The sequence below is a fragment of the Lissotriton helveticus genome, chromosome 12 (assembly GCF_964261635.1).
Source record: "Lissotriton helveticus chromosome 12, aLisHel1.1, whole genome shotgun sequence".
Taxonomy (NCBI): Eukaryota; Metazoa; Chordata; class Amphibia; order Caudata; family Salamandridae; genus Lissotriton; species Lissotriton helveticus.
The window spans coordinates 598,761,418-598,785,053 of NC_136073.1; the positions used below are offsets into that span (position 1 = coordinate 598,761,418).

General features: G+C 44.2%; 1 protein-coding gene across 1 annotated transcript in view; it reads right to left on the reverse strand.

The window, feature by feature from the left end:
- LOC144798321 (uncharacterized) overlaps nt 1-23,636 on the reverse strand; it is a 192,401-nt gene that overhangs the window by 159,746 nt on the left and 9,019 nt on the right. Inside the window, exon 2 of the mRNA XM_078669134.1 lies at nt 8,018-8,173. Within this exon, the coding sequence (XP_078525260.1) occupies nt 8,018-8,147 (130 nt within the window). The 5' untranslated portion in view covers nt 8,148-8,173. The remainder of the gene's footprint in view (nt 1-8,017; nt 8,174-23,636) is intronic.

Genomic DNA, 23,636 nt, shown 5'->3' on the forward strand with positions numbered 1-23,636 from the left:
GTATCTCGCAATAACAGCAAGTGCTCCTCTGACTCAACCCGGAAATGCTTATTTATTTATAACGAAAAGCATCCTTTCTCCGGAGTCGAGATCTTAGACAGGCCGCCATTGTTTATCATCTATTGATAGCTGGGTCGCCGCATGGACAAACAATAAACAATCACATTCGCACAATGTATGTCCAGACATTGCATGAGATGTTCGAGGTGTTGTGATGGTGTTCTCGCGAAGTGGAATTTGTAAGCAAATGTAGTTTCATGGAAACTAATCCTACACAATCACGCAAACAAATGTGTGTTAAAAGTAAATGTGTGAAGGAAAAAACAACTTTAAAAAACGTGTTTATGTAAAATGGCAGCGTTTCTCTTTGGGCCCAACTTAGCCACATGATAACATTTCTGGTTGCTCGGGAGGATGAAATTTCAGAAGGGCAAATTTCTCATGAGGAAAGGGTGAATGCAATGAGGGAGGATATGGGGCTGCAGGAAGTGCAAAAGTACATGATAGAGTGATGGCCTGCAATGGGTCGTGCTTCTGACCAAAAAGAGTCCTTCAGTAATGAGAGCACAGAACTTTCAAGTTCTGATAAAATGACACTGAGAAGCGAGTCGCTGGTTGCCCCTGAAGGTTTGAGAGAATGCATTGTGAAGTTCTCACACAAAGGTAAGATAGGGATGGGTGCCACTACACATCACATTAGAGGAGGGTGTTGAGGGCCGGGGTTGACTTTGAAATGGTTTAGAGTATTAGGGAGTGTGTTCCCTGTGCCGGGAGCAATAAATAAGTGACAAAGATAACGCACCAAGGAAAAAAATTGCTATGGATATAACTGGTCCAAACAATATCTCGAGTAAGTATCCCAAGTATGCCATTGCAATCATAGATTACTATTCTTGACAGCTGGTAGCTAAAATCATCGCTAAGGTCACTGCTGAAGCAGTTTTTGAATGTTTGGAAGACAAAAAGGAAGCTTAGGGCTTTGTTGTTTTAGGGTGTGGAAAGGAAAAGGGAATGAAGGAAGATAACAGTTTGTGGTCGAAGGGAATCCATGTAAAATTAAAAGTTAGAAATTGGGTTCATATGAAATGGGAGTCCAAGTAGGAAGGGTGGATTTGTATACTGTTTTGTTGAGTTATGAAAATGTATAGAACCGGGAAGAAGGTGGTGAAGGTGCCTGAATTTGTCTCGTAGAGCGCATGATAGCAAGGCAGTAAGAATGAATGTGGAACCGAACAGCGGGTTGAGAAGACAAACTAAAACTCCTCAGTGGTTTGAAGATTTTGAAATTCATTCATTTTTGTTCTAGGTTTCTATTTTATTTTAGCAACAAAAATATTTTCTTGCATTGTAAAATTGATATGTTCTGTTCTATTTAGTGTTATTTGGTTGTTATTCTTTCCATTACTTATCTATAACTTGTATATTTGTTTTTATTGTGTTACTTAAGGTAGGAAGAGGTGTAATATCCTGCCTTGTGGGAATTCGAATGTTGTGATGGTATCAACATTCCAAACAGTCTCGATAGTGGTGCAAATTCTATGATGGGCAGTTGGCTGACAGGTTGGTTGATGGTTCATACAAATAAAGGTCTGGATTACTTACATCTGAATCCTATGTTTTTTCAGTGAACCAGGAAAGTTATACATTTCTGAAAAGTAGACAAAATCAGGTATTGAGCAAAGAGTAATTTGAGAAGCTCACTCATGGTTTTACCTAAAGAATTGAATCAATGAAATTGAAAAATAATGTAAGTATGCAAAAATAGCACTAGGTGACAGTTTTATCTGTAATTTTGTGCTCTGATGACTGACTTACACAACTAATATACGGTTACCTCTGTCAAATTCTTACGGTCACAAGTTTGTAGACCGTCCAAAAATAAGCGCTACCCAGAGCCAACAACTGAGCTTCAGCTTTAATTATATTTCCATGTGTATCAACCATGAAACAATTCATAGGGTAAAATCTTTGAAAACATTAAGATTTTCCCTTGCAAATTAAATCATTCTGGTGATGTGGGTAGCTGCAGCACTTGGGCACGGAGTCGGCTGAGACCCTCAGAAACCTCTCTGATTCAAACATTTCCAAAACTAGACACCCAGGGGAGTTCTGGGTTGTGTGTCTTGCATGGACCCCACTACGTTTTCATAACCAGAATGCCCTCCAAATGTCAAACTTTGGATAAAACATGGATTTTCTTCAAATGTATGCCAGGGAAAGATCCAGCAATTTTGAGGAGCCACAAAATTCCTACCACCTAGGTTTTCCACATTTTACCCAATACCAACACTACCCACTTGTGTGGGTAGGCCTATTATTCGCAACAGGGACCAGTCAAAACGTGCACCGTGTGAAGACCATGTAGTGTTAATGACATTTTCACATGGTTATTTATAGTTTTGGTCTGTTCCAATGAAGTGTTAGGCCCATCCACACATGGGAGGCAGGTTTCGATCGGAACGGGACTGCGAATGCAGTGTGGTTAGACTTAGGACATTGTCTGGACCCACAGTCAAGTTGGAAGTGCAGTTCTGGAGAGCTGATTAGAAACTCTGTACCCAAGTCAAAAGACTCATCTGGTGCTGGTATTTGCTACCTCAGGCCCCACCGAAGGGCCCTCCTTTTCCATCTGGTGTGCAGGACTAACAGGAGGCCATCAAGCATATCAGGCATAGGACTTGCAGAAGTAGGTTCAAGTCCTAATACAGAAATATCAGAATTGTACACGCAAAGAACTGCAGCAGGTCATTTCCAAAACTGTATTGATGAAGGTCAGTCCCTGCATAGGGATGAGCATGGCTTCTCGACATTGATGGTAAAGCCTAAGCCATGCAGGACATTCATAGAATGCTAATAATGCTCTGGAAGTGATGCAGGAGTCCCTACCTGCACCAAGCCGTTTCCAAAGTATGGACACCGGACCTATTGAATCATGCCACCAAAGTCTGAGCGGTCATCAGACTATAAAGGTAGAAACACAAACGGAAAATGCAGAGTTCTTCATAATAATTAGGATTGATCAGTAAATGACAATAGGCATCCTGGAGATCCCTGAATACCAACCAATCCGTGCACTGATGGCCAGCAGAACGTGGCTTAGGGGCAACTGTTTGAACTTGTCCTATCGAAAGAAGAAATAAAAAATATTTAAAAAAGGAGGAGATCCAAGATACGTTGGAGGCCTCCGTGCTTTCCAAGAAGCAAGTACTGAAGGGAATAAAGTCCTCTTTCTCACTCCTCTAATCCTTCCTTTTAACGAGAAGGGCAAAAACGTTTGCCTCCAAGATCAATGTGTGTGCCAGCACGTTCTGCATGAAAAGTTCAGTCCAGGGGAGAGGGAATCAATGAAGGGTGTATCTCTTGTGGATAAACTGGACTACCCAGGGATCTGTTGTAATAATCATTCAAGTGATCAAAAAGTGAGAGACCCTCTTGCCTACTAGAATGTTGTGGTGTGGTGGGGTAGGTATAACTGCCATAGTCATGGACTGAGCCACCACGCCTGACTAAGGAATCATGACCATCATTGGCCACATCATTTGGAAAAGGCTTTTTAATATTCAGCAAGATTAATTATAACCATTTTACCAAGTCCCGAAAAGGGTGGACGTGTCAGCTGAGCAGGCATGTGGGGTTGGAGGAGGGCCAGAGTGCCAGAAGAGAAATCTTTTCGACCCATACAGTCAAGTATTTTCAACTTCCAATCTTGAAGATCCATGGGAAAGGCATTTGGATTCACATAGGCAAACGAGGGTTGAACCACTAGCCTCTCTGGCGAGGGATGAGAGTACAAGGGCTGTGGATTAGAGGCCGTTAACCTAAGGCAAAGTGCAATTTGTCTGTGGGTTGCTGGGCTCATAAAAGGATTCTCCGAGGCAGCTAGAAATGAATCCAAAGAGCGTCTCACTGAACGGGAGAAAAGGTTCTGAATCCGAAGAGTATGGCTGCAGATTTTGGTAAGAATGCTGGACTTCAGCCCAGCAGTGGACATAGGCAATTTAAATATTTTGACTTATTTTCGAACCAGTTTGTCAGTGTTTGAAGCATCCTTCTACATGCACCAGTAATCCACTTTAGTCATCTTCAAGGCATCTGCACCTAATCCAAAGAATTGCTCCATAATGGGCTCTATGTTGGGTGCTCAGCAAAATTTTTTTTATCAAATCAGGCCCAGGATTTTTTGTTTGCACTCATATGATGTTAGCCAAATGACATCAGCTGGTGAAGGCGTGGTAAGCTGTGCATGAGAACAGCATTATAACATTTCTGCAACTTCCTTAGTTCAGAAAGTGCTGCCTGTTTCTTGCTGTCCCTCACGGAAGGCCACTGTTACTCATAAATTAGGAAACAATTCTGTAAAGTAGATTTTCTTTTGATGAACCTGAATATGGAGTTCCCATTCTCTAGCAAAAAACAAAGAAACAAAACATATGCTGTGGTCCCTTAGACTACTTCTACCTATAGATAACCTCATAATTTATCCATTGTATTTCTTCTTCCAACTTGCATTTATGCAAACAGAATAATGTCTAACTCAGTAATTCAATGTAACAGTTGTAATTCAATGTAACAGTTGTAGTTAAAGTGAAAAATCAATCTGACTTTCTCAGTTTCAGGCTCTCCTGGAAAATGTAAACAAATGACATCAGAACCTTCCATACATGAGTTAAAGCAGAAACTAGCTGTTGTCAGTTGTCTAAAAATGGCCACTGCTATCAAGACAAGCCCTTCTCTGTCTTTTTAGCAGGGGAGTTTCCTTGGGAATTTCTATTGAGGACTACAAGTAGGTTATCAAATTCTACTTTTGACAAAGATTAATTAAACTAACTCTGCCTAAGAAGGAATCAGAGAAAAATGGCTAGATCAATACATTTAATTGGTCATGTGTTTCTACTCCCAGGATGCATATAAACGGAAGACCTTTACTGTGGATGTTTGAGCAGTTCGTGCATCCTCTGACATTCATCCTTGTTGGTATTAATGTATCTCATTGGTGTTCCAGCGCTCAGCTACTAACGCAATCAGATTGTATTCACCAGTCGGGATATGCTACAGGTGGTTGATGGTTTGGGAGCTGCATTCAAAGCGAATGCTCAGTAAGAGCTATGTATTGGAAAAATAATGGGTCTTTGAATGCGCCCACTCGTATCAGGCGCCAAATTCCCCATTGCACATCAACTTTGGCAATGCGAAGTAGGTGGTTGTATCTACTCTAAACGTCACCCCCAAACCCGCAGCACTGGTAATTTTCATTGTCAAACTTGGTTTCTGATCTTGATATGTTATTTGAAATTACTATATCCTTTGTAATTGTGGGCTTCAAAATCTTCCAGAAAAGAATTATAAAAGAAAAGAAAATTAACCTACTTTCTCCACATATAAAAGAAAGTCTTAGTTTTGGGTGAAGGCCACAATAAATAACCAATGACAAAATCCAATAGAACACAATCATACCAACATCTCACATGGCTAAAAGGAACAATACAGATGGACTGCAGTACATAAGCCCAATTAAGAGTTCAGTTAATAACAAGACAACATTTAAAATACAATGTGGGCTCACTTAAGTGACAACATAACAAATTACATAAAATCATAGAACTCTCTAGAAACGTAGCCATTGAAAACACAATGGTGGACAAAGTGTAAACCCTGCAAATTCTCTTATACTGGTGCATTGCTATCAAGCACAGAAAGGGGATAATCTAGCGCCTACGCTGCATCGAGTTTAAGAGGCAAAAAAAACAGCAAGTGATACTTCCACGCACCCATTACATGATGGCCAGAGGGTGCTCCTCTCCTCCAGCCCCCTCCCCCGAGCCACTTTTCCATTTGGAAGTGAATGAAGCCAAAGAAAGGGTGACAAATCTAAACCTTATGTGAAAGGCTTTAGTGGAGTGAGGGTCAGTATGGTCCATATAGGCTCAAAAGCCAGGATGGGCTTGAACCCAATAAAACGATCACTACAGAACCCCGGGTTTAGCTGGTTTATCAGCTTCAGCACCTCATGTTCTCAATAAAGAGACTGCAGTTTGTGGCAGAGGAAGATGTAATGGCTGCAGTATCTACCCAGAGCTCTTGCATCCCACAGGAATGGAGGGACTGTTTAATATAACAGCCATGGCAACAAGGCCCCACTTTTTACCTACCCAAGATGTTACTCAAACCCACTCTGTAGTTGCACAACTCTGGAATAGACCAAACACGTAACCAATACATTAGGGGTTTAAGCCATACCTAGGAGGAGGGCAAGTTACTTTTCTATGCCCTCAGAGTTCAATACCGTAGGCAGTGGCTGCTACTGCCTGGGCTCTTCAGACTTCTAAGAGTGGAGAAACGGGGTGGAAAGAGGTCTTGCCAGCTAATCTTTAGATAGCAGCAGTCCTGAGGTTTAATGTGAGTATACTCTGGGAAACTTGGCTGTCCCAAGAATTGGAAGTGGAAATCCGAAATTCAGTGATAAATCAAAATCGAGAACTCTACAGTTTAAACCCCTCTAGGGAAAGTGCCCTTCTGTAACCCCTATGTGGGTATATTGCCATAAACCTGGTTTTAGATGCATTGATAGTCAGGAAAGAAGTAATACAGAATGGTTGAAACCTTAAAATAAGTCTTTATGCCCACTGGGGATTATGAGATCAGCAGTGTGTTGTCTGCGAACAATAACGCTGGAATTTTGGTACACCCGAGGATCAGGGAGAAATTTTCGCAGTCCTTAAGGGAATAAACACAGCTGTTGATATAGATCAGGAATAGTGTGGGGCATAACTCCCGTATCGATCCAAGATGTTCAGTGGTTTCGCCATTTACTCCCCAACGGATTTGAGCGAAATTATCACAATGGAGTCTAGTTATGATATCATACAGCGAACCAGGTAACCCTATAGCCTTGAGGGTGGACCAAAGTTTTAAGTTCTAGGGACCATATTAAAAGCTGTCCTAAGGTCGACGAAAGCAATGTATAAGCTACTCCTTGTTCCTGTCGACCTCTTACCTTCTTATAAACTGAAGCCTGAAAGCCTGCTCGATTTTGCTGGTTCGGGAGCGAAACATGGCCTGGAACAGAGAGTATCTTGTTGTCCTCAATCCAGGCCTGCAAGCAATCCAAAACCAGCTAACAGAAAATGTTCTGGCTAGCGTTGATGAGACTTATGGGCCTATAATTTGCTGGATCATATTTGAGGCCATGGTATAAATTAGGGTCCTCGTTTAATGTCTTCTGTGATCCAGTTATGACACCGAAAAATTATTTTAAAAGAATGCGAATCTGACACGGGCTAAACAACTAGCCTTTCTTTGTTTTAGATTATTACATCTGCCACTTCACATCCTGATCTACCCACCAACTGATCGCATTCTGTTTTGCACCAGGAGCGGAAGCAAGGAAAGCCATCATCTTTCTTCAACCTTGGTGAATCAAGGAGGTGGCCTCTACCTGTCTAATCCCAAACCCCCTCCAACACCCTTTAGACCCACCTCCTCACAACCACACTATGATTTCTAGAAAACAGCATGTTTGCTATGTTGTCTGTCAGGCATTGGTGTCTGTGAAGTGAATCATGAATGGGTAATCTGAGCACAAAAAGCCTGACAGTGATGCTCTAACCCTGAGGGAGGAAGAGAGTATCTGTTTTTTAGGTGGGCTACTCGGACGCAGAGATTTAGAGGGAATGCAGATGAACAATGAGTGGTCCTAACCTATAGGGAAGTTGAGCAGATTCTCTGCCACATGCAAAGCTGAGTTATAAATCATTTCACAAACGATAAAAGTCCTTTGGCAGCAGCCCGAATATATCAATACATAATCAAATAACTAAAAAAGAAAAAAAAGAAAAGTAACTGCCACAATCAAAGATTTTCCTGGTCATAAATGGAATCCCAGACTCACAGGTGTGAGTGTGCGTTTTAATTAAAGGATGTGTTTCTCGTGAGACTCTGAGATATGTAAAGATAATGAAAATTGTGTTTTTGAGTGTAGAGAGACATAAGAGCGTCACAGATAGTGAGTATTTCTTACCTTCAACATTCTCAGGTTCACATTTAGGAAGCACAAAATATGATTCACGCCTAGGTCCCTCAGAAACTGAATTGTTAAAGCCCACTTGTGTAGATTTGATGCTCTTCAAAAATTTCATTAGGCTATCCATGATGGTTCCTGGATCATCAAAGGGGTCTGAAAACAACAAAACAGTAAGAGAATTACAGATTAGTAAAAATATAGGTATCTGTTAAAACAGTCAGTTACAAACAAGGATCTCATTCGTCGGATCACCCATAGAGCAGTAAAGGGACTATGAATGAATGAATGAAGAATTTATAATGCGCTGGACTCACCCCCGAAGGGGTATCTCCGCGCTATAAACCAATGTATGGAGGCTGGAACAGGCGACCAGTTGTTAAAAAGTTCCAATTTTAGGAGTTTACAGAACTTAAGAAAATTCAGGAACTTACGCAGGTTAATGGGGAGCGAGTTCCAGTATCGAGGGGCAAGGTAGGTAAAGGTTTTCCCACAGGAAGTGAGTTTGTTAAATCAGGGGAAAACTAGCAGAGCCTTCTCTCCAGAGTGCAGAGATCTGCTTGGTAGGTAATGAACGAGTTTTTCGGCAAGGTACATGGAATCTCTATCATTGATTGTTTTGTGGACCATGCAGCAGATTTTAAACTGAATTCTTTTACGAATGGGGAGCCAGTGAAGGCGTCTCAACAATGGGAGAGATGAAGTTCTAGGAGGCATATTGAGGGCCAGACATGCTGCCGTGTTCTGAACCACTTGCAACCTGTTCAGCACGGTGTTGTTTGCTGCTGCCAAAAGGGCATTACAGTAGTCGAGGTGACTGACTACCAGGGCTTGAATCAGGGTCTTATATACTGATAAAGGGAGGAGGTGGAACACTCTCCCTAGAAGCTCAGCATATAGAAGCAGGTGCCTGAGGTAGTCACTATCTGATCTCTCATAGCTAGGGCATGGTCCAGATAGAAACCCAAGTTGTATTGCCTTCGCTGTAAGGGTGGAGGCCAATCAAACATTACTTGCATACCTTCAGCAAAAAGATGTTTTGGAGCGACCGATCTGTTGTAAAACGAAAGGAGTGGAGTATCGTCCGCATCCGAAAAGGGAACAAATCCATGATCTCGAATAATTTTTGCAAGGGTGGCCACATACACATTAGTGTGAGACTGAGAAATGAGCCCTGCGGCACCCCCTTCGTAAGAGGTTTAGCACAAAAACGAAAGGGCCCCAGATTAACGGTCTGTGTGCCCAGCTCTACAAAAAAGACCTATATGCTCAAGTTAGCACCACCGTTTACTATTACTAGGAACAATTTTTGCTGGGAGTACACTCTATAAGAACAATGACTGTCAATAAATAAAATTCATGTGCACCCACTGTTTGGTCAGTCTATTCTTTCAACCTCTGTAGTGGCAGGCAGGGCAGCCTCAGAGACCTTTGTCCACTGAATGTCTACACGTTGTTTCCTGCATGGTAAATTTAAGTCCCACAACTAGGGTGGAGGGGCAGTACTCTCAATTGTAGCAGACTACAATACGCCCCAGCAAGAATTCCCATCATTCACAAGCCATTGATGTTAGCTCAAACATGTGGAATGGGCGTTTCCATGTCATTCCTTATTACTAAAAGCTGAAAACAGCAGTGACAGGAAGAAAACAGTGCAGGCTATGGTAGCGATCACTATCCTTACTGCCATCAAGCTCGGTCACAGAACTACTGAAGGTGATACTGCTGTTGTAAATGCATTCCAGTAGCTGTAGATGGGGCGGGTATATCGGGTCACGCTAAATCGGGAGTTCTTCATATGCCAAGTACATTGTGCAAAAGCTTCTGGAAAATAAACCGGTTTAAAACACCGATGTAAACATAAAAATGTTTTCCCTTGCACACTGTCCAGAACTTAGTGCAGAATTGCCACAAAAAACAGTGGCAACGTCGTAAATTCCTTACTTTCCTTGTGACTAGGAAATATATGTTCATATAACTAATGTGTATGTTTAGTGCCCCAATACTTTTGCTCTACGTTAATTGATATGTATGTTGTTAAATAAATAAAGTACAGACATAAGAACATGGTAGAATTGCATTTTGCACACAAAGGTGTTCCATAAACCCCCTAAAAAAGGGAACAGTAAGAGAACAACACTAAAGGCTAGAACAAAAATAAAAGGAATGCAAAAAAGAACAATTGATGGACAGAATGCAGAACAATGTCATACTTTCACCCCAGTACAGGGATCTGGGCCGAAATCCATCGTTTTTTTTGCTCACCATGCCATTACAGTTTGGACCCAGCCATATGCAAATCAGTCTTGACCCTGTGACCAATAAGAACAGTCCAGCCCGAATGCTTGTTCTGCCAGTGGCCAACTACAAAACAAATGAACAATTCTGGAATGTGGCCACTTTGTTGGCGAGTGCCTCGGCCTAATTATGATCCCAGTCCGACACTGATGGCCCATGGTGGCCACATGCATTAATATTTGGGACTGTTTTTCATCAGCTTCTGACCCAGAGAAAGAAAGAGAAACAAGCATGTACAATGCAATAGGTCTCCCAGCATTAACGTTTGAGCTATTGGCATTGTATATTACAATGTGTTACATTAATTTGTTATCAAACTCTGAATTGTTGTATAAAGATGATTTGCAAACTGTCAAATGTTGCTGAATAGTAAGCAACATTGTGAATAATATTGTTTGCTAGTCATCCTTGGGTACCAGAGTACTTCACTTGAGGCAGCTCACTACTCTGCACTCACTACTCTGCACTCACTACTCTGCACTCACTACTCTGCACCCACTACTCTGCACCCACTACTCTGCACTCACTACTCACTACTCTGCACTCACTACTCTGCACTCACTACTCACTACTCGGCACTCACTACTCACTACTCTGCACTCACTACTCTGCACTCACTACTCTGCACTCACTACTCTGCACTCACTACTCTGCACTCACTACTCACTACTCTGCACTCACTACTCACTACTCTGCACTCACTACTCACTACTCCACACTCACTACTCTGCACTCACTACTCTGCACTCACTACTCTGCACTCACTACTTCGCACTCACTACTCTGCACTAACTACTCTGCACTCACTACTCACTACTCTGCACTCACTACTCACTACTCTGCACTCACTACTCTGCACTCACTACTCACTACTCTGCACTCACTACTCACTACTTTGCACTCACTACTCACCACTCACTACTCTGCACTCACTACTCTGCACTCACTACTTTGCACTCACTACTCTGCACTCACTACTCACTACTCTGCACTCACTACTCTGCACTCACCACTCACTACTCTGCACTCACTACTCACTACTCTGCATTCACTACTCACTACTCTGCACTCACTACTCTGCACTCACTACTCACTACTCTGCACTCACTACTCACTACTCTGCACTCACTACTTTGCACTCACTACTCTGCACTCACTACTCACTACTCTGCACTCACTACTCACTACTCTGCACTAACTACTTTGCACTCACTACTCTGCACTACCTACTCTGCACTCACTACTCACTACTCTGCACTCACTACTCACTACTCTGCACTCACTACTCTGCACTCACTACTCTGCACTCACTACTCTGCACTCACTACTCTGCACTCACTACTCTGCACTCACTACTCTGCACTCACTACTCACTACTCGGCACTCACTACTCACTACTCTGCACTCACTACTCACTACTCTGCACTCACTACTCTGCACTCACTACTCCGCACTCACTACTCTGCACTCACTACTCTGCACTCACTACTCTGCACTCACTACTCTGCACTCACTACTCACTACTCTGCACTCACTACTCTGCACTCACTACTCTGCACTCACTACTCACTACTCTGCACTCACTACTCTGCACTCACTACTCACTACTCTGCATTCACTACTCTGCACTCACTACTCTGCACTCACTACACACTACTCGGCACTCACTACTCACTACTCTGCACTCACTACTCTGCACTCACTACTCTGCACTCACTACTCTGCACTCACTACTCACTACTCTGCACTCACTACTCTGCACTCACTACTCCACACTCACTACTCTGCACTCACTACTCTGCACTCACTACTCACTACTCTGCACTCACTACTCTGCACTCACTACTCTGCACTCACTACTTCGCACTCACTACTCTGCACTCACTACTCTGCACTCACTACTCTGCACTCACTACTCTGCACTCACTACTCACTACTCTGCACTCACTACTCACTACTCTGCACTCACTACTCACTACTCTGCACTCACTACTCTGCACTCACTACTCACTACTCTGCACTCACTACTCTGCACTCACCACTCACTACTCTGCACTCACTACTCACTACTCTGCATTCACTACTCACTACTCTGCACTCACTACTCTGCACTCACTACTCTGCACTCACTACTCACTACTCTGCACTCACTACTCTGCACTCACTACTCACTACTCTGCACTCACTACTCTGCACTCACTACTCACTACTTTGCACTCACTACTCTGCACTCACTACTCTGCACTCACTACTCACTACTCTGCACTCACTACTTTGCACTCACTACTCTGCACTCACTACTCACTACTCTGCACTCACTACTCTGCACTCACTACTCACTACTCTGCACTCACTACTCTGCACTCACTACTCTGCACTCACTACTCTGCACTCACTACTCTGCACTCACTACTCACTACTCTGCACTCACTACTCTGCACTCACTACTCTGCACTCACTACTCTGCACTCACTACTTTGCACTCACTACTCACTACTCGGCACTCACTACTCACTACTCTGCACTCACTACTCACTACTCTGCACTCACTACTCTGCACTCACTACTCACTACTCTGCACTCACTACTCTGCACTCACTACTCTGCACTCACTACTCACTACTCTGCACTCACTACTCTGCACTCACTACTCTGCACTCACTACTCACTACTCTGCACTCACTACTCTGCACCCACTACTCTGCACTCACTACTCTGCACTCACTACTCTGCACTCACTACTCTGCACTCACTACTCACTACTCTGCACTCACTACTCTGCACTCACTACTCACTACTCTGCACTCACTACTCTGCACTCACTACTCCCTACTCTGCACTCACTACTCTGCACTCACTACTTTGCACTCACTACTCTGCACTCACTACTCACTACTCTGCACTCACTACTCTGCACTCACTACTCTGCACTCACTACTCACTACTCTGCATTCACTACTCACTACTCTGCACTCACTACTCTGCACTCACTAATCTGCACTCACTACTCTGCACTCACTACTCTCTACTCTGCACTCACTACTCTGCACTCACTACTCTGCACTCACTACTTTGCACTCACTACTCTAAACTCACTACTCACTACTCTGCACTCACTACTCTGCACTCTGCACTCACTACTCTGCACTCTGCACTCACTACTCTGCACTCACTACTCTGCACTCACTACTCTGCACTCACTACTTTACACTCACTGCTCTGCACTCACTACTCACTACTCTGCACCCACTACTCTGCACTCACTACTCACTACTCTGCACTCACTACTCTCCATTCACTACTCTGCACTCACTACTTTGCACTCACTACTCTGCACTCACTACTCTGCACTCACTACTCACTACTCTGCACTCACTACTTTGCACTCACTACTCTGCACTCACTACTCAGCACTCACTACTCTGTACTCACTACTCTGCACTCACTACTCTGCACTCACTACTCTGCACTCACTACTTTGCACTCACTACTCTGCACTCACTACTCTGCACCCACTACTCTGCACTCACTACTCACTACTCTGCACTCACTACTCTGCACTCACTACTCTGCACTCACTACTCTGCACTCACTACTCACTACCCTGCACTCACTACTCAATAAATAAAATTCATGTGCACCCACTGTTTGGTCAGTCTATTCTTTCAACCTCTGTAGTGGCAGGCAGGGCAGCCTCAGAGACCTTTGTCCACTGAATGTCTACACGTTGTTTCCTGCATGGTAAATTTAAGTCCCACAACTAGGGTGGAGGGGCAGTACTCTCAATTGTAGCAGACTACAATACGCCCCAGCAAGAATTCCCATCATTCACAAGCCATTGATGTTTGCTCAAACATGTGGAATGGGCGTTTCCATGTCATTCCTTATTACTAAAAGCTGAAAACAGCAGTGACAGGAAGAAAACAGTGCAGGCTATGGTAGCGATCACTATCCTTACTGCCATCAAGCTCGGTCACAGAACTACTGAAGGTGATACTGCTGTTGTTAAAGCATTCCAGTAGCTGTAGATGGGGCGGGTATATCGGGTCACGCTAAATCGGGAGTTCTTCATATGCCAAATACATTGTGCAAAAGCTTCTGGAAAATAAACCGGTTTAAAACACCGATGTAAACATAAAAATGTTTTCCCTTGCACACTGTCCAGAACTTAGTGCAGAATTGCCACAAAAAACAGTGGCAACGTCGTAAATTCCTTACTTTCCTTGTGACTAGGAAATATATGTTCATATAACTAATGTGTATGTTTAGTGCCCCAATACTTTTGCTCTACGTTAATTGATATGTATGTTGTTAAATAAATAAAGTACAGACATAAGAACATGGGAACAGTCCATCCCGAACTGCCAAGCAATGTCTTCCCTGGACCGGAAACAAGCATCCTGGGACCGGATTCGGATTCATAATCCTCATCAGCCAGGCTATCTTGAATCCAGTGGCCAAGTGAACAAGGGACTCACATGACACTTTCCAGCAACCTCCAGTTCCAAGCAGCTGTAAAAGCCAAGCCACCAGCATCCCATGACATATAGTATGGTTCTCCTCGGATTCCTTGAACTAACGTTGCATCCCATGCATTACAGCCATTATACTCAGGGTCACTGGGATTATGCGATTGTGCAACTGCAGTGATTGTCACATATTTATAGATTTGCCACATAGTCAATCTGCCACATAAACTGCTGATTGTAACAAAAAAATGTGTTTATAGCTCAACCAGTTCATTAGTTGCTAAAAAGCAGCGGCACGTGTTGCTGCGCAGTTAGGGCTATTTTCAAAGCTGGACTGATCACTGTTTTGTTGCTTATTGCTGTATTTGGGTGTTAAACTGGAATTTATAAGGTGCAAACACAGATTGACCGTCTATGTGGAGAAAAACAAGCACACTCATCACTTTAGTTCAGAAAGGTGTTAAAATACAAATAAGTTTTGCCAAAATATGTTTTATTTGTGAAAAAGTATCATTGTGAATTTTTAGGTAGTTCTTTTCGGAGACTTTTTGTTTGAACTGTGTTGTAACGCGCTGATACCAATCCGTTTATGGTTGTCGAGGATGGTTGTGTAATACCAGGTTCCAGAAATTTTTGTCAGGAGGGGGTCCTTACGCCTAAAAAAAGTAGACAGGGGGGATGGAGGGGGGGGGGGGGGTCTCGGCATCAAAAAGTTTGAAGACCTCTGGTCTAGAGGAACCGTGTCCCTGAGGCTTAGAGGCATGTATTAGCTTTGAGTGGGAAGAAGTGTACTGTGAGTTAGAGAGCGAGAGGCTGTGCTGTGGGAGAGTGAGTCCTGCATTTAAGAAATGAACTGCACGCCTGAGAGGTGGGCGGACCCTGCTGCAAAGATAAGAGTCTGTCCATGTAGCATGTGTTCTGCACCTAACAGAGAGCCAGCATGTGGGGGAGATAAGAGAGGGAGCCTATGTTTTGTACCTTAGAGAGGGAGAAAGCATGCACTTTGTGTAATGAGAATATATGGTGGTTATAAGAGGTGTGATGAGCCTTGGAGAGAAAGAAAAGGCTTTAGATAGAGAGAGACAACGTGTGCTTCACAGAGAGGGATGGGGGAGGAGAGAGAGAGAGAAATAGGTGTGTGTATGGGAGATGAAGACAGAAAACATAGTATTGCAGGTTGTACGGAATGAAGTCTATAAGGAAAGTGTGTGTGCATGTCTGTGTGAGAGAGACAGCCAGAAACAGAGATAAGTGTGTGTGAGAAATAGAGTGAGGAGAGATAATAGAATAGAATGCGCATGAGAGAAAAAAGTGTGTGTGTGTAAAAGAGCCACTGAGAGACCTTGTACTACATAGTTTAAACACTGTCTGCACCGTAGTGAGAGAAAGTGCTGGAGTAAACAGGAGCACTTAAATGCCACTGCACATGTGTGTTTCGAGGTAACAAACAACAAGACGCAAACAGTGGCACCGTTTACCAAATATGAAGATGATACAAATACTATGTAGTATCAGCTAATGGTTTTGTAATGTGCGCGTAAAAGATGGGTACATTTCTGACTCGTGACAGCTAACGTGGGCATTTTTAGCCTTTTTTTAGGGTTTTGGGGCATTGTATTATGAATCTAAAGAGTGCAAGACTGGGATTCGTTCGCTGTTAGCGTGAGCATCTTTTGTCTTTTTTTAGGGTTTTGGGGCATTGTATTATGAATGTAAAAAGTGCAATACTGGGATTTGTTCGCTGTTAGCGTAGTGTTGTTATTGCATATGAGAAAAGAGTAAGCACACACGGTTTACAAAAAATTTGGAAAGTTTCCCAACATTTTTAAAATGGAATATGATTTTCCTAAACAAATATGCACATTATAGCATACTACAGTAAGTAAGCAGCCGAACACATTTCGCACAAAACACTGTTGTAAATATAAAAACATTTTCCCTCGCAAGTGGTTTAGAACGTGTTGCGCAATTGCAACAAAACAGTGGCAACATGGTAAATTCCATGTTTGTTTTCCCAATGCCGATAAATTAAATTAGGAAATAACTTGTGTATGTTTAGTGCCCCAATACTTTCTGTTTACCACCAATAATAAGTAAGTTGTTAAATAAAGTACAGACATAGGAACATGTTAAAATTGCATTTCGCAAATAGAGATGTATTAGAAACGCCACAAAAAAAGGAAAAGTCAGAAACAAAAGTTGAGATTGCAAGGAAAATAAAGAGGACGCAAACAGTAGCACCGTTTTGAAAATGTAACAATGTTACAAATACTACATCGTATAATCTAATCGCTTTGGAAGTAGCGCGTGAAAGCTGTGTAAAAGAAAATATTAGAAGTTGGGCCAAAAAGGGGGGGTGCAGCACAGACCAGCTTGTTAAGTGTAAAAAAGGCGGCTTTATTGAAGACAGGTGCACCTTACAATCAATATCCTTGGCCTGTGCCGTACAAAACTAAACCTCACTAAATATTTTCCTCCTATCTTACCCCCACCCCCTCCCCCTCCCCTAAAGTTTCCCCCTTTGCAACCATTTATAAACCCCCAACTCTGTCCTCCTTGCTGACCCGTTAAACTTTTAACTTCTTCTCATTTCCTAGCATAACTTCTTCTCATTTTCTAACATAACTATCTAGGTAACCTTCCTATGCTACTTCCCCTTCCTGCGTGCTCTCAGAGTGACATTTTCCAAACAATAAACTTACACTGTAAACAGATCTACCAACTATTACCCAGAAAAAACGCCACTCAGAAGATTCAGTCCCCAGACTTTTCTGACCCCCCCAACTAGGGACCCTGTTGTTTCGGATATCTGCGTATGTCCAAGGCTCTGTCCAAAACCTCCTTAATCTGTATGATATACAACTCCAGCCCATATCGTGATAAGTGCACCCTATCCTCTCAGACCGCCGCATACCTAAGCTCCGGATGTTCCACTCTCGCAATGCCTACCTTGTCACAAAAGCTTCGCATGTCCCTATTGATCTTCCTCCTGGCCCTATCTATCGCCACTGGCCTCCCAGGCCCCCTCCAATGCCTCCTTGGTATGAACTCTGACCAGATAACATAACAACCTGACCACTGCTATTTAATCTCCAAGAGACCCCTCTTCACCTGTTTTAACAGTGCTAAACCTTTACACTGAACCAGGAAATGTTCCCCCACATGAATAATCAATACATCTGGACAAATCTCACCTCTAATCATACTATTTAACGTCGGAAACAACTCATGCCACCTCATACCCCCTTTCCGTTCCAAAAACACTGAAACAACTGGGAGTCCAAACCCAAATTCTAACCTTTCCCTTTTGTACACTCATAATGTTCTGCCCATTTGACAAGTGAGTGTCCTACTATCCAGATGGATAATTCCGCCTGAGCAGGCCCCGCCGCCGCACCTGGAAAGACACATATATAAGACAGGAAATTAACATTATCTGTCCCCTTCCCCAAAACCGGGCAGCCGAATGTAGGTTTTGAAGCAATCGGACTTTCAAAGCCTTAAGCGCATAATCTCTTCCCTACCCCATCCCCACTTCGCTGCGTCCGTAGCTGCCCCTATGCGGAAAGAATGTGTCACAAACTGGCTAGGATACTCCTCCAGGCATTGGAGGGCACGCCTCAAGACTCAGATCAGCTGATATGCCGTCACCCTGCCGCCCGCTTTTCGGTGGAAAACCTCCCGGCCATCCAGAACCAACCCCCTGGCCATGATCCCCCCCCCACACCGCAGGACACACTGTCTTATCCACCACCGGTCCCATGACCACCCACTTCCCCACTCCCAGCTGGTCAGTTTTGGATCGCTTGAGCAGCACTGCCAACTCGTCAACCCTTAGGTCCACTTCCCACCACAGAACCCCTAGTGCCCTCTACGCACCCAGCAATTCCGAAACCCGAAATTCCCCAAAGTACATCCAAGACATTAACGTGGAAAACAAGACCACTTCTTCTGCATTGCGGCAAATTAGCGGCAAAACCCACATCAAGCCGGCCAGTATCCCGACAGCCAATGGCCTTCTTGGCCGCGGCCCTTCACCCTCCTCCTGCGCCCAACCTTCCAGTAATCGGCTGCCTAATTCTCCCACCGAAGGCGCAAAACCCCACCATAATTTTCCCATGAAAGCTATGGCCGACAACTTGCCTGCTATTGTTACCGTAGACAAACCTTTGTCAATCAAGGACAAAATGAACTGCACAACCTGCTCCTCCCTTACCCATTGCTGTCCTCGACACTTTGCGTCACTGTCAAGAAATTCCTTCCACATGGATGAGGCCAGTGACCCTCTTACCAACTGTATGACCCTTTGTTTCCTACATACCACATCTCTGCTGGAACCAGCGTCCTGCCCTTGTCCGCCTCCGTGACTAGCCCATGGAACCTTTGCCACTGCGAACGAGACAAAGCGTCCGCAATGTCATTGTCCACTCCCGGCACATGCCTGGCTTGAAACAGTACATCATGCTCCAAACATCTCAGCACAAAAAAAACGCAACAACTTGAGCACTTGAGCGTCACTGGCTGATTGCCTGTTCACCACCTGCACTACTGACATATTGTCCACCTTAAAGATCACCTTCTTGTGCGCCAGGTCCCATGCCCACACGGTCATGGCCACTACCAGTGGAAAGAGCTCTAAAAAGGCAATACTCCTCCCCATTCTTCCAGTGTGGTGGCCATTCTTTTGCGTACCACCTTCCTTGCCAGTAAAGCCCAAAGATTCCCGCCCCTGCCGCGTCTGAAGAGATCGTGACATCCCATTCCCAATTCTCCGGGGTTGCCATAGGGATGCCGTTAAAATGTTCAAGAAAGGTGAGCCTCATGCGCAAGTCCTCCTTAGTTCCGGCCGACAGCCGCATGTGATGATGCAGCATTGTCAAACCTGCCAAGGACATCCCCAATCTCCTGCAGAGCGTTTGCCCTGCTCGCACCACCCTGCACGCAAAATTTAGGTGTCCTAGCAGTATCTGTACCTCCCTAAACATCACCTACTTTTTGGCCAGCAAACCATCAATCAATATGAGCATGTGCAATTTTTTGTCCCTCGGCAGGCAGGCTTGCATTACCCCCGAATCCAACTCAATAACAAGAAATGACAACACTGTACTGGGACCTTGTGTCTTCTCTGGTGCCAGGGGCACCCCCAAGTAGCCCATGAGCTCTTTAAAACTTGCCAGCTGCTGCTGGCAGTCCGTCGCAGAAGCAAGCAGTCCCACCAGGAAAGAGTCATCCAGGTAGTGTGTCACCGTCTCCTTCCAAGTGTACCATAAGAAAACCCACTACAAGAATGTACTAACGTGCTCAAATAAGGCACAAGATATGGAACAGCCCATTGGCAGAGCCTTGTCCACGAAAATGGACCCTTCGAACTGTATGCCCAGCAACTGGTAATCCTCAGGGTGTACTGGTAGCAACCAAAATGCAGACTTTATGTCGCATTTTGCCATGAGGGCCCCTGCCCCTACGGTGGCAACCAATTCTCATGCTACATCTACAGATGAGTAAGACACTGAAGACAGCTCAGCCGCTATGAAGTCATTGACCGATGCTCCCTGTGGCCATGATAGATGTTGTATCAGCCGGTATTTCCCAGGTTCCTTTTTTGGAACCACGCCAATCAGGGAAATGATCAGGTCCCTGATGGGGCTACTCGTGAACGGACCTACAATGCGCCCTTCCTGCACCTCATTGTACAACTTTGCCCGCACTACTGGACTGTGTGTTTTTGCGGATTTCAGTTTCTCAGCCCACCTAGCAGCCCGTGGACCTTCGTAACCCAGCCTGAAGCCTTCTCAAAAACCCTGCAAAATCTCTGCATCTTTGGTCCGTGGATATGACGCCAAATATGTTTCTAGACAGTTCAGTTTAATGGGAGTATGAGCCTTTCCCCATAGCCCCTTGTCCTCCCTTTCCACCCCTGCCCCCTGCTGTGGGCTGCGTGGACTGGTTGGCCTGCTGACCTTGCCTGCTAAATCCTTTTTCCCACACTTCAAGCATTCCTGCCGAAACTTGCAGTATTGTCTAGCGCACGTGCCTTTATTGAAGTCCCCTCTAAATTGAAACACCAAAACAGATGGCCAGGTAGATTGTCTGGACAAACCTAATCAAGCACCACTTATCCAATAGATCTAAGCGGGCACACTTTTCATTTAGTAATTTTACTTAGTTCTTCGTTTTCACAAAAACATTCATATATGTCTGAACATTGACACCATTTCAGTAGCAAAATTCACATAGAATGCAATATTCACAACACAAATTTTACAAACAATATAAATGAGACTTATTTACAATTACACCATATATACAAAAACAAAGACAGAAGATGCCTATATTCACTCAATGTTTGGGGCACCAGTCCTGATATAGAACAAACAAACAAGGGGCCGTTCAGTTTTTTGCTGGCATGCTTGCTTGACTGTGCTGGAACCTTCTAAGTCCAAGGGTCAAATCTCAGGTAGACCTTATCTGAATTTACAGTCCTGATATGCCCTTCCTGAATCTCGTTCCAACACGGAGTCAGCGCGTTTCGAACCCGAGTGTTGTTTAAGGGGTTCTCCTCAGGACCTGGACTGGAAACTGTCCTGTACTGTGAAATATACATATAAATACAAAATCGGTGTGAGAACAGCTGATCCCTTTTCCTATTTGACTGACATTTCCCTTCCACCTCAACTTGAAGTACCTGAAATATAGCCTTGGCGGAGCGACTGTCTTATCTCTCTCAGGGGCACTGTAATTCTGTGGGTATACAAAGAGTGTATCAGAAATGCCCAGGGTCGCTACAATGTTAATTATTGAGAAGCTCGGTCAACAACAAACCACTGTACGTCATTAAATGTCCTACCTCGCGGTAGAAGTGTCCTCGGATGATTATGATTTTTTAATGATGCCCGGTGCTGTAAATAACAATTGAGCATTGGTTTAATTTCCTTGTATACGGTGTACATCTGACGCGCGGCTCTGCTGCAACGCCGCTTTCACATACCTTGCAGATAGGAATAGCGCGATGGAATCGTGGTTGTCAAGAGGATGTTCATTCGTAGTCCTGCCTGCCGGGTCTGTGAACGTGACATGAAGCACACATTTAGGCGCTGAATCCACCAGCTGTTTTTGCTCGTAAACTGAGTTTGAAGACTGTCACTTACGTCTGCTTGATGTTTGGCACTCGATGTAACTCTCCGCTCGCGGCTTCCGCGTTCGACGTCAGCACACGGAACAAGGCGTATCCATTTTTTGAAGAAGCCATTCCGGCGGCATTGCTCCCCGGGACACTTGGTCTTTGTAGTGCAAATGATGCATTCATCTGGTTGTTTTGCTGTATTGGAGGCACCCCAACCTTTTACTCCAGAGCTTATGAACACGGTAATTTAGCAGCGGGCTCCACAGTTATCTTAGATTGCTCAGTTCAGACAATTCATTCAAACCGTTGTTTGTTGTATTGAATTTCAGAATCAAGAAAGCTTCCCTCCGGGATAGTTGCAATCGGGGTCTCCTCCAGATCCCGGTGCGATTTTGATTGCTGACAGAATGGTCCATTTAAACTCATTTGGGCCATGATTCTTTTCCAGAAAATGAGCCACTAGTGGGGCAGACAACACCTTATTCTTCAGCCTAGACCGGTGCTAGGACGCCATCCCCCAGGTGGGCAAACCCCTGTTTGCACTAAAGAAGAACCGCAGCATTGGGCAACAAATCATGTCAACACGTCCCCTGATCAAAAAAACTATCCAGAGCACAATCTTCGGGACAGGCCCAGCGAAAGGACACCACAAGTGTGGAACCTGCTTGGCATGTGACACTACTGAAGAGGGTACACTGTTCGTGATGGCAAAACGTTTTGGAGACACAATCTGTTTACAAACTGCAAATCCAAATATGTTATATATGCAACCATATGCCCGTGCCAGTTAATTTACATTGGTAAAACAACACAGGAAGAGCGACAAAGGATCATCCAGCACCGGTCTAGGTTGAAGAATAAGGTGTTGTCTGCCCCACTAGTGGCTCATTTTCTGGAAAAGAATCATGGCCCAAATGAGTTTAAATGGATCATTCTGTCAGCAATCAAAATCGCACCGGGATCTGGAGGAGACCCCGATTTGCAACTATCCCGGAGGGAAGCTTTCTTGATTCTGAAATTCAATACAACAAACAACGGTTTGAATGAATTGTCTGAACTGAGCAATCTAACATAACTGTGGAGCCCTCTGCTAAATTACCGTGTTCATAAACTCTGGAGTAAAAGGTTGGGGTGCCTCGAATACAGCAAAACAACCAGATGAATGCATCATTTGCACTACAAAGACCAAGTGCACCGGGGAGCAATGCCGCCGGAATGGCTTCTTCAAAAAACGGATACGCCTTGTTCCGTGTGCTGACGTCGAACGCAGAAGCCATGAGCGGAGAGTTACATCGAGTGCCAAACATCAAGCAGACGTAAGTGACAGTCTTCAAACTCAGTTTACGAGCAAAAACAGCTGGTGGATTCAGCGCCTAGATGTGTGCTTCATGTCACGTTCACAGACCCGGCAGGCAGGATTACGAATGAACATCCTCTTGACAACCACGATTCCATCGCGCTATTCCCATCTGCAAGGTATGTGAAAGCTGCGTTGCAGCAGAGCCGCGCGTCAGATGTACACCGTATACAAGGAAATTAAACCAATGCTCAATTGTTATTTACAGCACCGGGCATCATTAAAAAATCATAATCATCCGAGGACACTTCTACCGCGAGGTAGGACATTTAACTACGTACAGTGGTTTGTTGTTGACCGAGCTTCTCAATAATTAACATTGTAGCGACCCTGGGCATTTCTGATACACTCTTTGTATACCCACAGAATTAC